General features: G+C 35.7%; 1 protein-coding gene across 3 annotated transcripts in view; it reads left to right on the plus strand.

Annotated features, from left to right (window-relative positions):
- Positions 1-15,504, plus strand: part of SRBD1 (S1 RNA binding domain 1) — a 122,957-nt gene that overhangs the window by 15,458 nt on the left and 91,995 nt on the right. For all 3 annotated transcript variants that reach the window (XM_042894067.1, XM_042894084.1, XM_042894076.1), the window contains exons 12-14: positions 3,977-4,080; positions 8,651-8,758; positions 15,347-15,504. In XM_042894067.1, the coding sequence (XP_042750001.1) occupies positions 3,977-4,080; positions 8,651-8,758; positions 15,347-15,504 (370 nt within the window). The remainder of the gene's footprint in view (positions 1-3,976; positions 4,081-8,650; positions 8,759-15,346) is intronic.

Genomic DNA, 15,504 nt, shown 5'->3' on the forward strand with positions numbered 1-15,504 from the left:
GCACTGCAGAATATCTATTGTTTAGTCTTTTTTTCTTTCCTTGCCATTTCAAAGCAGTGACATATTTGAATTAATAAAGTATTTTCTTGTGTGTATTGAAATGAATTTATCATGAAAAACATTTCACAACATGTGTGAGCTAACTTCATACACGCTTCCCTGGACATCCCAATATGTATGCTCTTAAGTGAGAAAAAAGTTGCGTCTTGTTTGGTTGTTCTTCTGTTGAATGGATACTTCAGCAACCAAAAACTATATAGTTTTTCCTTCACTGAGAGCTTTAAATGTTCAATCTTTATATGCAGGGTGTACTGGCCATACAAGTGTTTTCTGATACGAATTACTTCTTGGACAAGGCATCCTTTTCTTCCACCAGTGAGGAAAACTGTTGCTCAGATGGAGACAGGACTCAAAACCAGATTTCTCAAACCTGATTGGCACTCTGACCCTGTGGCTGTATTGTTTATCATCCAGGATGTGTACTGATCTTGTGGTTTTGATGTTAAGATTAATTCAGTATGTTTTGGTTTATTTCTCCTTTTGTCTCTCAGTAACCTTAATGCCTCTGTGCCAGTTTCTACTCTCTAGTAAAGAAATAACCACTGTTCTTGCTGCTGCTGCTCCTGGATGATTCTGTAGTCCTACTTGCAGTCTTTTGTTTCCTGCATATTACTGTTATTGCCTATCCTAATGTATTGATTACTTTTCTGGCATGAATCTTTAAGTCAGTTGTTTGCAGTTCACTGAGGCCCTGGGTATCTCAGGGCTTGCTTATGCTAGATAAATAAAAGAAAAAAAGCATGTGTGCACTTTGTGTTTTAAGTAGCTTGTTTTCTGAAAATATTTTGTTCTATTTCTTGTTGATTTTTTGCTTCCTTATTTGTTTTCCAGTTCATTTCTTTAACTTCTATGTTTTGGTGATAAAATAAGGAAAGAAAAACAGAAAAACAGGGGTGGCATTTTTTTCTAATCTGCCATTTCTTCCTTTAGCCTATACTGTAGTATTGCAGTTCTTGAAATCTTTCTCGTAACTTTCAGTTTCTTTATTACCCAGCCTTATTACCTTGCTAATACAAGTGATCGTTTTTTCTTTTTTTCTCTGTTTTGAACCTTCCTTTTTTAATGCCTATATCTTTAGCATCTCCTTCACTGAAGTCTTCTCTGCATTCAGAAAGTTGTGTTAAATGGTGGTTTTTTGAATATACTTTGGGAAATGTGTGGGTTTAATCAACTGAAGAAGTACTCTAGTTTGGTTCAGGACCAAAAAATGAAAGAAAGAAAATGTAGAGAGGCTTGAAACTTGAAGAAGACTTTGTTGTTTGTTTGTTGTTTTTTTTTTAATTTATAAAAAAAAAAAAAAATCCTAATCCTACAGGACTGTGTGTTAAATATCTCTAGAGTTCCTGTGGTAAAAGGCAGTAGACTAGTGTCACCCATAAGAGGATAGACTGTCTTTATGACGAAGTATTCGAAGCCATGAGAATGCCTTTAAAACTATATTAAAAGGTAGAATGGTGTGCAATAAGCTGTACTTGGGTTCTGTGGTTGTACAGCTGTGTGCATCTGTAATTGCATGTGTAGTAGTTTAGTGTTTTCTTTGTTTATTGAAAGGCATAATTCTATGTGTTGAGACATACTGTGAAATAATTGGGAGAGATGGAGCCAAGATTCTGATTGAAAAAGTTAAAATACTGAACCTGAAATAAGAAAACTTGTTTGTATAATGAGTCCAACTCCAGGTTTTGACACAGCTGGATGGCTGTGGGTAATTACAGCTGGAAGGTTTTGCTCTCAGGAAGTTTAGCCATGGTTCCTTCCACTGGCAACAGAGAACCCAAATGGGCTCTTTGAGGATCTGCAAATGCTGCCAGGACTAAGGAAAAAGTTCTTCAGGAGTGTATTTGATTTTGTCAGCTGTTGTGCATGCCTTGAAGTTGCTTTCCTCTATTTGGAAAAGTCTGAATTTGTGGGAGGAAAAGAATTTATTCATGAAGTATAATGTTTGAGGCAAGTGCTCTATTTTCAATCTCATACTCAAAAAGGAATTGGAAATTAATGTCCTTGGCAAAATATACAAAACTTAGTGTGTGTAAGTAAATCTGGGACAGAGGAGAGCTGTGAATAGAAAGGGTTTTGCATTTTTCTGATAAACAAAATTAGATTTGATGCATTTTGCAACTAGATCCACTTTCTGTTCTTGCTTTGAAGTGTGTATTTTTCCACCATTAACTCGTCCTCTGGATCTGTTCCAGTGTGGATTAAAAGCAGTCTGTTTTCCAGAACTGAAAGGTTACTTTTGTCTAGAATAGTTCTTATGAATGTTAATTAAATAACAATAATAAATACCCTTGTTATCTTAAGAGGAGAAATTGACTAATTGCTTTCTGAATTGAGCACTTCCTAGATGATAGTCCTTCTCTGAACACATGACTTCAAAGAGGAGAGTCAGATTAGCTTTTTTATTATGAGATTAAAAATGTAAGAAAGCGTTGGTGCTGTGCAGTTGTTTTAAGTTCAGGTGACTGGCACATTCTACAGACAGTGCCCATAGACAGCATGTGATGCAAATCTTGACCCTGCTAACAGCACGGTGAATGATGACATTATAATTCTATCAGATGCATTCTTTGTCCTGAGCATCACTTTGATTTCGTTTTAGCTTGACATTTAGCTTTCTCGCTTTTTTTAAAATAAAATCAGAATAAACGTGAAAGCATTTGATTTGTTAAAATGTGTCTTTGTAATCTCTACATGAAAACATTTGCTTTGGCAGTCAAGGTACCAGATGCTATAATATTTCACATGCAATCTTTATTATTAGCTTTGTTGTTCAATGATATGTCAGGCCTGGTATGTCACAGGAGCAGTAAGGCTGAGGAATATAAATTGGTACTATGTCCTGGAGTCATTTAAAACCATTGTATTTAACATATGTGACATGTCTGAGTTAGCTAGTGATTGAATTAAAGTTCATGATTGACACGGACTGCTCTGTTGTGACAGTGCTTTGGGCCTCCTACGTACAGCAACATGTGTAGTAATACAGGAATGTCAACTTGTAGCAGATTTCTTATTTTTATTTTTGCACTTTTTAAAGTACTTTAGAAGGGAAAATGAGCTCTAAAAATGTATTTTGTTTGTAGCTGCTTCTGTTAATTTGTTTCTGAAATGGGCAGTGAATTTCCCTGCAAAATGCTAAAAGGTCTGCTTTAGGTGGCTACTCCTCATCTTCAGAACGAGGGTAGACTAGGAGATACCCACTGGGATCCACCACTTGGTTGTCATCCTGGTTTTAAATGGTTACTCCCATTTGAAATAAAAATCTGTATACAGTTACCACTTCTACAGTGAGATTTATGCTTACACCATGAAGATGCAGTTGTGTTACACAAGACTGCCAGAAATATGTGCATATGCTGAAAGGCTGGAGCCTTAATATAGAGAACATACCTACAATATTTTCAGTTGTTCATGAGCAAAGCATGAATAACTGAAATTAATCCTCTATCAAATGAGGCTGAGCCTTTTTTTGTTTCAAGTTTTGATTCATAATTACTTTTAAATTTGTGATGCTCTCGGGAAGTAGAATGAAGCCTGAATCATAGAACTAACTTTTTTCTTCTTATTCTGATTGTAATCGCTTTTTCAACTCAATTTTGAGTTTTAATTTGTCTTATGAATTTATCTGACCAATTCAGTTCATGCTGACTTGTGCTTTTAAGTGTTTAAGATAAAACTGGATCTTGGGATTGCAGACTCAGGGAAAAAGGCATGCTTTGTTATGCCACAGCATGATTTAATCTGTGTTTAAATTGTGGATGTTATCTGTACAACCTAGTACTTGGTGAACTGATTTACTGTACCACCATCATGATTTGCTACAGAATGTCAAGCAAGCGCGTACACAAATGTTGATAAGTTTATCTTTTGGATATTTTGTGTGTCATCTGTCTCTGCCATTTATGTTTGCACTCAGATTCTGGCCATTAACCGAGGGGAAAATCTGAAGATCCTGACAGTGAAGGTCAACATTCCTGACGGGGTGAAGAATGAATTCTGTTGGTGGTGCGTCAATGAAAGGTCTGCATGGATACATATTCTTACAGAATTTTTATTTTTTTTTTTTACTGTAGACGCCTACATGCTGAAATGTACCTCACATGTCTTCTTACATTAAGGGACTGATTTAAACAACTGCTTATTAGATGAAACTAACATATGGATAATTCTTATTCTACATTTCCCACTGCTGTGGCACTACACCAAAAAAAAAAAAAAAAAAAAAAAAAAAAATTGTGCCTTTGGCATTATTTGGGGAATTCTGGCACCATTCTTCAAGCAATTGAATTTTTAAAAAACAAAGACATGATGAAATGTGAATGTATTTTTAATTTGCAATATGCATTACATCCAGTACTCTTTACTGAAAGGAATTTGAAGAATCCACTCTAGAACATACTTCTAACTTCTGAAAAATAACTTCATACGCATGATTATAATGAATAAAGACTGCCTCAAATTTTGAATTAGTAAAGAAAGCAACTGAATTCTGTGTATGTGAGGAACTGCATTCATTGATCTGGTTTAAAAAAATAAGAAAATCTATTGGATTTAACTGACAACCTAAAAGTGGCTGACTTCAATCCGTAGTTCTCACATACTTTGTGACTTGATTCTTGCTTTCTGATCTCTGGCTATTTCAGAAAACCAGGCTCTAAATTCTGGGAGATTGTTTTGTTTTTTTTTTTTCTTGCTTATTTTTTCTGACAAGTACTTTTTTATGTTTGTAGTGAAGCACATTTAGTGGTGTACAATTTTTTAATGAAGTTTTGGTTGAATATGCATAGTTTTAGGCAATATCTCTGATACTCATTTTCTTGGAAACTGCACTTTACCTTGATGCTTTCCACTGAAGAATATTGTTGTCCAAACTCTGCATCTTCCTTGCACGTATGAAATGCAGATTTATCTTTGTTAACTGAGATATGGAGCATTGTTATGAGGATGTTATAGAAACCTTTAAGTTTGCGTCTTAAAATTCAATTACCAAACAGAGGAAACAAGATAGGGGTGGGAGAGGGGAGGTATGAAGGCTTTTTAATATCTAAAAGCAAGTACTTTCATTCTACAGTAAGTCCAAGAAAAGGATGTGGCTAAAAAAAATATATACCCTTCCACTGTGGGGGAAAAAAAAAAAATTGTTCTTCCAACATGGAAACCTCTGAAAGACTTAGTTCCACTTTGCCAGATAACATAATATGATCTAGTACTAACAGGAAGTTATTTTTTGTTAAAGTATGAGGATTAATAAACACACATAAGTATCATTTTAGATTTAATATATTCAATGGAATTCCATATTCCTCACACTGTATGTTCTGTAGGCAGAAGATGACCATCATTCTTGGTTTTACTGCATCTGTGAGCTACAGATAATGGAACAGCTTGTCACTGCCACACAAATTAAAGTGGGATGTAAATTGGGATATTTTTAGTTGGTTACACTTTTGTGAGTCATTCTGAGATAAAAAGAATATTGACCTTGGAAATGGAACTACTTATTAGTACTTAACATTCATGTAGCTATTCATGTAGCTCTTTACTGAAAGGAATTTGAAGAATCCACCCTAGAACATACTTCTAACTTCTGAAAAATAACTTCATATGCATGATTATAATGAATAAAGACTGCCTCAAATTTTAAATTAGTGAAGAAAGCAACTGAATTCTGTGTATGTAGCTATGCATGCTCAAATTTTTTACTATTTAAGGCAGTTTCTCCAGCACTAGAAAACTTTAGAAGGAATGATTTTAGATATTGGTGTGTTAACATCTGTGACAGATTCAACTTTTTCATTAGATTGACAACTGTTACAAAATAGATATTTCCTACTTAATGTGCCTTCTGCTTTACAACATGGAGGTGGCAGTCCAAGATTTGCATTACTTTCAGTGTGTTCACTTATTGGTTAGAGCAGAAGGTCAAGACATTTGTTTGTGATAAAGAGTTCAAAGCTTTACCACGGTACTCACTCATTTTCAGAAGTTCGCCGACATAGTCAGGTGTAGAAGCATGAACACCACCTTTGACCAATGTTTTAGACTGTAGACTGTATCATATATTGTTTTTTGAATTAGTAGTAAATACACTGACCTTTTCTTGTTCTTCTGAGGCTTTTTTAGTATTGAATACCACCAGAACGAAAGATGGTTTTGAAAGACTAAAATTCCTTACCTCTGCATTCAGCTCTGCGCAGACATTTTCTATATAAACTATATTTTCTTCACAAATTTTAGGACATTTAATTTATGCCTGTAGTACCATCTAAGTTTTCTTGAAATTTGAGATTGCACTGAATATTCAGGAGTACCCTTATATCAGACCTTGTGGGATGAACTTCTCCCAGAAAACAGCGTCTCTCAGTTGACAGCGTATGTCAATTAATACTAGAACTGCACTGATCCTGAAGGTTCACATGTGAAGTGGGAGGTGGGTAAATGAGCAATGAGAAGCTGCTTTATCTGGATTTGAGCGTAAAGGTGTGGATTGACCCCTTGGAAATGAAGTTCAGGATCTGGCAATGTTTTTGTTCCATTTCTAGACAGAATTCTCAGATGCTGTGTAAAGCCCATGTTACAGGCTTTACATGAGATCACTGATTTCATACAAGTTTCATATGATATCTTGGAGGAAAACAAAGCTCTGCTTTCTGTGCTTCAGGCTTAAAAGCCTGACTGTGCTCTTCCTAGAATAGTTGCTAATTAACGTTAGTAGTCCTTAACATGCTCTCCATTAATTTTGTTAATGTATAGTTTCACCCTTTGAGGTGTATCAGTAGTCTGAGCCATTTATGTTTATGGTGATCCTTGTTGGAAGCACATGTGCACATAGAGGTGATGAGTTGAGTAAGTTATCATTTATATGGAGCTTTGCTAAATAGGGCTTCATTTAAAGGGCTTTTGTCAGTTCTTGATTAAATAATTGAGGAAAATCTGCAGTTACAGGAAAGCTTAAGTATTATATGCACATGCTTGTACAGTTATGAGAGCGGATTTTCTTCTTCCTTTATGCAGTACTGGAATGATTGAAATACAGTATTTGCTATGAATTGAAATTACTGCTGGGCTATTTTTTAATTTGTAGCAGTTTAGGATTTTAATAGAAATTGCCCATCATTTTTTGTTGTGTATGTAGGTAATGAAAACATCTGCTGTGATAACCTATTTACAGATAAAATACAAGCTGGCTAGCAATAATGCATAGAAGAGAAGGGCTAAAGAACTACCAGTTTCAAAATTGGTGGTTATTTGCTCTGAGGATATCTTTTGGGGGGGAATGTAGTTATGTTTACCACCTGTATGAATTTTATGTTTATTGAAATGGATGGCAATAAAGGAATAAAGCCTTTGACAATTTTACATATGTATGGAAAGAGTTGCTAGTAGCAAAAAAGTTTTTGCAAAAACTATTAGCAAAGTGATAAGGTCATGTGGCTAAACACTCAAAACTCTGAAAGCTGTAAAGCTAAATGGCAAGCCTAATTCTGCTCCTATGGCTGTGTGTTGATACAGTGTTGACTTCATCACACATTTCTCAGCTGTTACATAGACTTAGAAGAGAAAAGCTATCTTGGGAAATTGTGGAATTCCATTAAATAGCTGAAGAACTGCCTGGGTAGGACCAGTCAGTTTAGCAGTCTTAGTATTTCTGAGTGAGTGCAGGTAAACTAAATAGAGTCAAAAGTCAAGTTCAGTCCTGTTTTTTCTTTATAAAATGCATCCAGGCATTTAAAAATGTATTTCTAATCCTTTTGCAGTTAGAGACCCAGGCATGTGAAAAATACAGTAGGGGAAGGAAACTCTGAATGTTAGCTTTGAAGCTGAGGTGTACTTCAGGTCGAAATTTAAAGAAATGGTCATTGTTGTTATGAATACTGTGCAAATTCTCTCTAAAAAACTGTGTACTCTGAAGAGTTTGGTTTAGAAAATGATGGGAAATGATCTTAGTTCTGTTGGATATTTCTTATTGAGAATTCATTTCCTAATTGTTTGGGGTGGTTTTTTATTTGTTTGTTTTTTAAAATGGGACTGCTGCCAAATGGGTAGATTTCATTGGACTTGAATAGAGTACTCAGCACATTCAAAATTGTATTAGAATTGGATTTTATTAATTGATATTATTTTAGCACTTGAATTTCTATCTGGACACAGTTGCCTTGTATCAAGAGCTCTGATGATGTTCAAAAAAGATGTTTCAGCATTTTTTTTATTGTATGAAGGTTCAGTAAGTAACAGTGTTAATTATAATATTAGTTAAAGTTTCTTATTCAATTGAGACAGTTTGGCTTCTCAAAGTGAAGAGTAATTTTTTAATTATTTGTTTAAAATTGTAAAATATTATTGCATTTTAACATAAATAAGAAAAAGACAGGCCTCCTACGTTGTCTGACAGTAGAAAAGAACTAGATATGATTCTAGTCACATTTAAAACTATGACTTCATTGCCTAATTATTGTAGTAATTTTACAGTTTATAGAACACTGCATTTAACCACTCAATTTAATAGACTTTTGAAAATCCCCTTTTTATCTGAGTTTTCATGTGTGTGCTTAAAGCATTTTTTTATTTCTGTTTTTCTATTCTTATACAGATGGAGACCAAAACAATTTTTAAAACCAGAGTTAATGAGGATACTACGAAACTCAGTAGAGGATGCATACAAACGCCTCATATATCCTCTTCTTTGTAGAGAATTCAGGTAATTCCAGAATGAATGCGTATTTTCATACTACTGAATTCTTAACTGTTCTCTTTAACTTGTTATTAGAATCTTTTATACATTTGAAAATATTGGAAAGTTTTTGCTCTCTGTATTTTCAGAACTGTGTAGTCTTGGTTCTGTTGATTAAGTATGTGACCTTTATTGGTTTAGACTAGGATAAGGAAATCATTTCTGTTAAGACATTTTGAATGTTTTGCATGTTTCCATCTTTATTTAATGAAGTATAGTATGGAGTTATATGACCATGGTAGAATTATATAATTATTCTCATATTAACATCTAAGTTTTACATTCCTGAATTTGCACAGGATCCCTTCATATTAAAGCAGTGTCAGTCACACTGTTCAGACACCATTTCTTTTACTTGTTTAAAAGAAATGAAGGAAGTAGTTACTGTGGCTGAAAGCGTTCCTCATGTTTGCCATCTGAAGTTTGTGGTAGATGTACTAGTACGTGTTAGTGCTATTTATTTATTCATTTTAAATTGTAATTGTCTCTAGAGAAGTCAGTGTTATTTCTGGTGATACTGTAGTAATGATGTCATTAGACATCGTCACTTGTAAGACCTATTTTGTTGTTCTAAACCGAAAGGAAGCTCAAAGCTTAGAGTCTAAGTAACTCTAGGTAAGGTATTTTCATGGCGAAGTGTAAGAGTTTACTGCATAATTGAAATGATTGAATATGTCAGAAAGTTTACTTTCCAGAATTGTCTTCAAATGAGATGTTGGACTTGATTTGTATTTGAAGTTTTCCTTACGGCTAGAGATTTGACTGTCAGACCACTTACCAGACTATTCTCATGAGAAGGAGAAAGGTCACGCCTCCTGTGTTTCATAATTAGAGCATGAGATGGGAAGAGTAACAAGGTCTGTTCTTCCTCTGAGGATGTAGCTGGCCAGAAGCACATTCCTGCTACATCTTACCCGTCCATATTACAACTGTTTTTTTTTTTTTCCACCCTTCTGAATTAATCATAGCATGTGAGATGAAATGAACTCTGTTCATTCCTGAGTAAGAATAGGCCTTCTCTTTCCCCAAAATCACCTGACAAGAATATTGTCAGATTGGCTAACAGTACTGATCGTGTGATACTTATTTTTTTTGAATGCAAGAGAAACTGCCCAGGCAGTGTGTTTGATTTGGGAGAGGCTTCCTGATACGTGATCTTTAAGTTTTAAAGTCTGTTTTGAAGCAGTTCAATTGGAGTTTATTAAAGAGACCTTATTTCTGAGATCATAAATGTTGAAACTTGTGTTGGTTATTCAGCATAATAAGTACCTGAAATCCTCAGTCACATTCTGATATGTAGTTCTTCCCTCCCAGCCTGGCTATGCTCTTCTATTTTGGTTCAAATTAGAGCAGTTTTCCTGGCATTTGCTTCTCAGGAGCATTGTTGGATGAATGTTCTATATTCTTCCCAGGACTGTCAGCTAATGTTTTGAACAGCAGACGTTTGTCATGGCTTTTGGATTTTTCACTGCAGTATGCTGTGTTTGGTCTTTTTTTTTTTCTTTCTTTTTTTTTTTTTTTTTGCAAGTGAAATTGCTTCACATCTTTTTGTTTAGTCATTCCATGGTGAGCCTGTGTTTTGTGTAGTGTTTTTTTTCTTGTGTGTGTGAATTTCACAATTTTTTGAAGTGCTGAGTTGACTCGTTTTTGTGACCTTAGTATCTCTAGCTGCTTGAGGGAAGGCACTACCTATTGTTTGGCCAAGGTAAGGAACATCTCATGGCCAGTGTGTGCAAGTATTGGCTTCTGTCAAATGGGTGTGAAAGTATTTGTCATTCCTAGCCTTGTCCACATTCAGACTCTATTAAAGCAAATAAAACCAAACTCACCTGAAAGGTAAGTCTGATATCATAAAATAAATAGTCAAACTGTGACATAATGGTTCTTTTCTCATATTTTGCTTCATGATTCCTATCACAGGATTCTCATGGCTTAACACATTTAACTTTTTATTCAGATCTTAACAAGAGGTATTGTGTGTAACATTATGAGGGCTACTGCAGCAGTAGGTTATTTTGTATTTAAATGAACAGAAAATCTTGTAACAAGAACATCTTATTTCCTACTACTTTCTAGATGAAGTGTATAAGGCATAAATTTAAAGAATACAAATCTTGCTGTTTGTTCCTGAGTGGTTGCCTGTTTATATTTTACTTGCTGTGATAGTTCAGTATGATTGGCAGTGTCTGACTAGAAAAAGCTGAAGCTGCTCCCACAGAGGAGAATGCATGGAACCTGCCAGTAGTATTCCTGGTGCATAACCACTTAACCCTTATCCTTCTTTCATTCCCTTCCCCCACACCGGGAGCTGATTTTTAGGACTCTTGCAAAGGGCTGCTAAAATACTCAATACCTACTTTCAGCATTAATATCTGCAATCCACCCCATACTGTTCTTTCTCTTTTCTTTTTATTGTCATTAAACATTGGAACAGAAAGTTTCCAAGAATGTATTGAAATTTCTAGTGCATGTAGTGATCAGAAGGATAAAACTTGCCAGCAGGAGTTACCTTATTTATTGTTTAATTTCCTTTCTTCCACTCTGTCAGATACCATAATTTCTTATATCTGGTATAATAATGTCCAGTGTTGCTTTTGGCACTTTGAAATACATTTTATTTTGTTGCAGTCCTTCATGGAAGGATTCCATAAGGATTTGATGCAAGTGATGTGGCATGGACATTTCTTAATGGATAATCCTTTCCTAATTTTCCATGCTTTTTTGAAGCGAGTGCTTTCTCTCCTCTGTCTTCAGGGACACAAACATTTCTCTGTATATCTTGTTTCACACCTGAAGCTAGTTTGCAGACATTTTTCCAGGGAAGGGGTAACCTCTTAGACTGTGTATAGAAGTGGGGACTTCTAAATCTCAGTTTAAAGACACACTCATCAGACTTTGAATATAGAAGCAAATAGGTCACAATTAGGTTATTTGCTTTTATTACAGTGTAACTATTAGTGATATACAATCTGAGTGCTTTTTAGAGTTCAAAGAAGGAACTTGAAATTCTGGCTGTCAGTACTTTTTTAGTAAATTAGCAACTGCAGCTTTTAAAAAATATTTTTTTACAGAATTGCTTTTTGATTGTTTGAAGAGGAGGGCTGCTATCCTCTTCTGTGTTATATCTCTGCCTCATTAATGAGAATTGTCACAAATTGGAAAAACATGAGTCTGGGCATCTTGCCATTTGGAAGAAACTAATGGTACAGTGAAAAACAGCAAGATATTACATTGTTTGAGGTAGTTTAATATTTGTTCAAGGATCAAATGACTATTCCAACTTTAAAATGAAGGGCCAATACTTGCAACAGTAGATCATGTCATTGACACAAGTGTTGAGTGAGAGACAGTTAGAGGGAAAAGGAACATCTATATTTGAAATTAAAAAATACAGGATATTATGTAATAGAAAGGACATACATTATGTTCCCCCTACGCACCTGGCACTTTCAGTAACATTTCCTGTTACTATAAAAGTTTTGGTATATCCATTTATCCATGCCAATTTTAAATGCCATTTCCATAAGGTGCACATAACTAATAGCATGTGTTTAGGGGCAATTTTAATTCCGGCACAAGGCTCCCTTCGCAGATAGACTGACGTGAATTTGCAGTGTGGGAGGACTCAGCCTTGTGGGCTGTAGGGAGCCCATATCTGTGGGATAGATGGAGAGATGGAATTCAGCCTGTCTCTGTACAAAGTCTCTAGTTCAAAAGCATCAAATCTTCTGTTGTTTACAGACAAATTTTAACTTTGTTTCTGCACACGTGCAATCTGAACCTTAGTTGTGCATGTATGTAGAAGATCCATGCAGTTTTGAGGGAGGCTTAAGTATTTGCTTTTTTTGTTGCTGGTCTTTCACAAAATACATCAAGTATTTATGGTAATTTTATGGGCAAGAATTCAACTGGCACCTCCACTAATATCCCTGGACTCCCTCTGGAAAAGAGTGGTTCTGTGGTTTGGGCTATTTAACACTTATATATGAGTGGTATGGACTGTATTGCATTACAGAAGGACGCTGCAAGACTGAATGGCAGGAAATGAAATGGCAACTGAAACGACAGTAAAGTGACATTCGAGTAATTCTCTTTTTACATATAAAATGATCAACTCTGAACTGCCCTGACAGTCTTTGGCACTGTGGAAGGTATTTCCATGTAGTTGCTAAGCATTCAAAAGATAAGATTATTTAGTTGCAGGGTAAAGTCAGGACAGAATAATTGGTATAGTTTGCCAATATTTGGAATTCTGATCCCCTCATCTCAGAAAAAATAATGAATAGCTATCTCTTTGTATTTTTATTAGGTCTGGAAATCTCCCAGTGAATGGAAGGTATTGAAGATAGAAAGGTGTAATTTTTTATTTTTTTTCAAGTAATTTTTCAGTATCAAGTAAGTGATGACTCAGCTTAGTAAAGAGAAGACTTACTGAGGTGGAGTGCGAAGAATGGCGCAGAATTTTCAAGGATAACTTTCACTCTTCTGGTATCTAGGCCAACCTTAAAAATTAAACAGACCAAGCCTCCAACAAAAAAGTCAGCTCTTTGCAGTTTGTGATAGACCTGCAGACCTTGCTGCTAAAGCACTTTGAGAACACAAGATGTGTGTGGGTTGATAGAGTAACTGGACAAGAGATTTGTTGTCGGCTGCTAAAGAAACGAGCAATGTCAAGCTCAGAAATACTGAGATGAAAATAGTTGGAGGCTAGAATAAAATTTGGGAGCATTGTGTAACTTTAACCATACTGCTTTGAGTAATATCTATGTTAATTTGGTATAGTCGATATGTAGAGAGTTTGTTTTTTTTTTTTAATAAAAGGGGACGCATTTTGCTATTGCACAGTTCCTTAGCAAATGCTCTCACAGTGATGTGAGAAAGAGAACAGCTGATTAACTTTAACAGGAAGCCATGAAACTGAAGTACCACTTGTCTGTGTGTTCCAAAGCCAGTTCTTGTGTGTTGCAGTCAATATGTTCGCTTATTTTCTCATTTTCTTTTCCATGGTTGCTCTGACTTTCAAAATGGTCACAATGGGCTGGCCATGGCCTGTGTATTGTGAAGTGCTCCCAGGATTGTAGAATTTACTGCTGACAGCAGCATGACTTTCTGAACTCAAATGCAGGAATGAATGAGAGTTGCAGAGAGAGAGCATTACCACAGACTAGCAAGAGGACCTCTAGTCTGCAAGTGACAGCCAGTGCAGAGTTTCCAGATCCATCTCTGCCACTGTGGAGTGGTACAGTGCTGAGCTGTGTGTTTGCTGGATCCTGGGGATGCTTAAATCAGACTCAAGGTTCTCGGCTAGGTTTTCTGTTACTCTGAACAGCTTCATATTGAGTCATGTCAAATGGCCTTTGTGAGTTATTTGGACTCTTTGTAACCTGCTTGTCTGGCATTGGTTGACCTGAACAATTTCAGTCACTTGTTTTTACAGGGTTTGGTTTACTGCAATGCAGGTATTTTCTCTGTAGAAAATGCACTTAGAGCTTACTTTTTTCAGTAATGGGTGGAAAGAAAAGCTTATTAAGGGCCTTGGCAACCCTTAAAGTTCTGTGAAGGCTTTTGCTTGTCTAAATTCTTGTAGTTATTGTCACTGTAATACAGATGAAAATGGTAATGACTGCCTGCAAAATAGGAACAATCTACTACGTAATGAATATTTGTGTCCTTGTTGCTTTTTCAGTTTGGCTTTTTATATTTAAGGTGCCATACAGTGTCAAAAATGCTTGTTCTTAACAGTCATTCTCTCAGTGTCCACTTCTGACGAATATCATGCATCTTAGAATCATAGAATCATAGAATCACCAAGGTTGGAAAAGACCTAAAAGATCACCCAGTCCAACCAAATCCAAGTCCAATCTTCTGTACCTTCATTCAACAAGGCTGTGATTTGTCTCATGTAGTGCTGTGCATGTATTCTTGAAGTCATCAAAATCAAATTGTTGGTGCACCAACTCTTCTTTCTGTTGAAGAACACGGAGAATTAACTCTGTCAACTTCCTGCTTTGGTTTTGAGGAAACAGGATAACCTCACAGACGTGTCAAATCTGCATGATTCTCCAGTACCTGTCAAAGAACTTAATTTGTAGATGAAGCTGTGTGGCTCAAGAATTGTAATGTGTTAGTCCTTCCAGGTTCCCTCTGGTATCTCCTGGACTAAATGATTGTCCTGTTTTTGCTGGGTCATGATTTTTCTCAAGAAGTGGGAAGTTACTCTAAGTTCAGTCCATGCCTTCCTCAAATCTCTGCAAGTAGATATCAGCTCTTCAGGAAGCTATCCTCCAGTCAAAACTGAGGTTTGAATTTTAGTTTGTGTATACACACTTCTAATAGGAATTTCTGTTGTTATTCTTTCTTATTTTCTTATACAGTCCTCTCAATCTGGTTCTAACTGACCCCTATAAAAAAGAAAGTGTAAAAAATATGACTGAAAGTGTAATGTTTAATTAGAGAGCATGAAAGCAGAAGTGGAAAAATTTATGACTTTGGAACTATTGAAAGTGCATAAAGGAAATTTGAAGTAAGAATGACTTCTGCTTTCATCCTTCTAAGATCAAAGTTGACATCTGATGCAGAAAAGGAATCTGTGATGATGTTTGGAAGAAATCTCCGGCAGTTGCTTCTGACCAGCCCTGTGCGAGGTCGTACTTTGATGGGAGTAGATCCTGGATACAAACATGGCTGCAAGTTGGCTATTATTTCACCAACCA

This window comes from Lagopus leucura, unplaced genomic scaffold (genome assembly GCF_019238085.1).
Source record: "Lagopus leucura isolate 7727_CA_CO unplaced genomic scaffold, USGS_WTPT01 Super-Scaffold_73, whole genome shotgun sequence".
Lineage (NCBI taxonomy): Eukaryota > Metazoa > Chordata > Aves > Galliformes > Phasianidae > Lagopus > Lagopus leucura.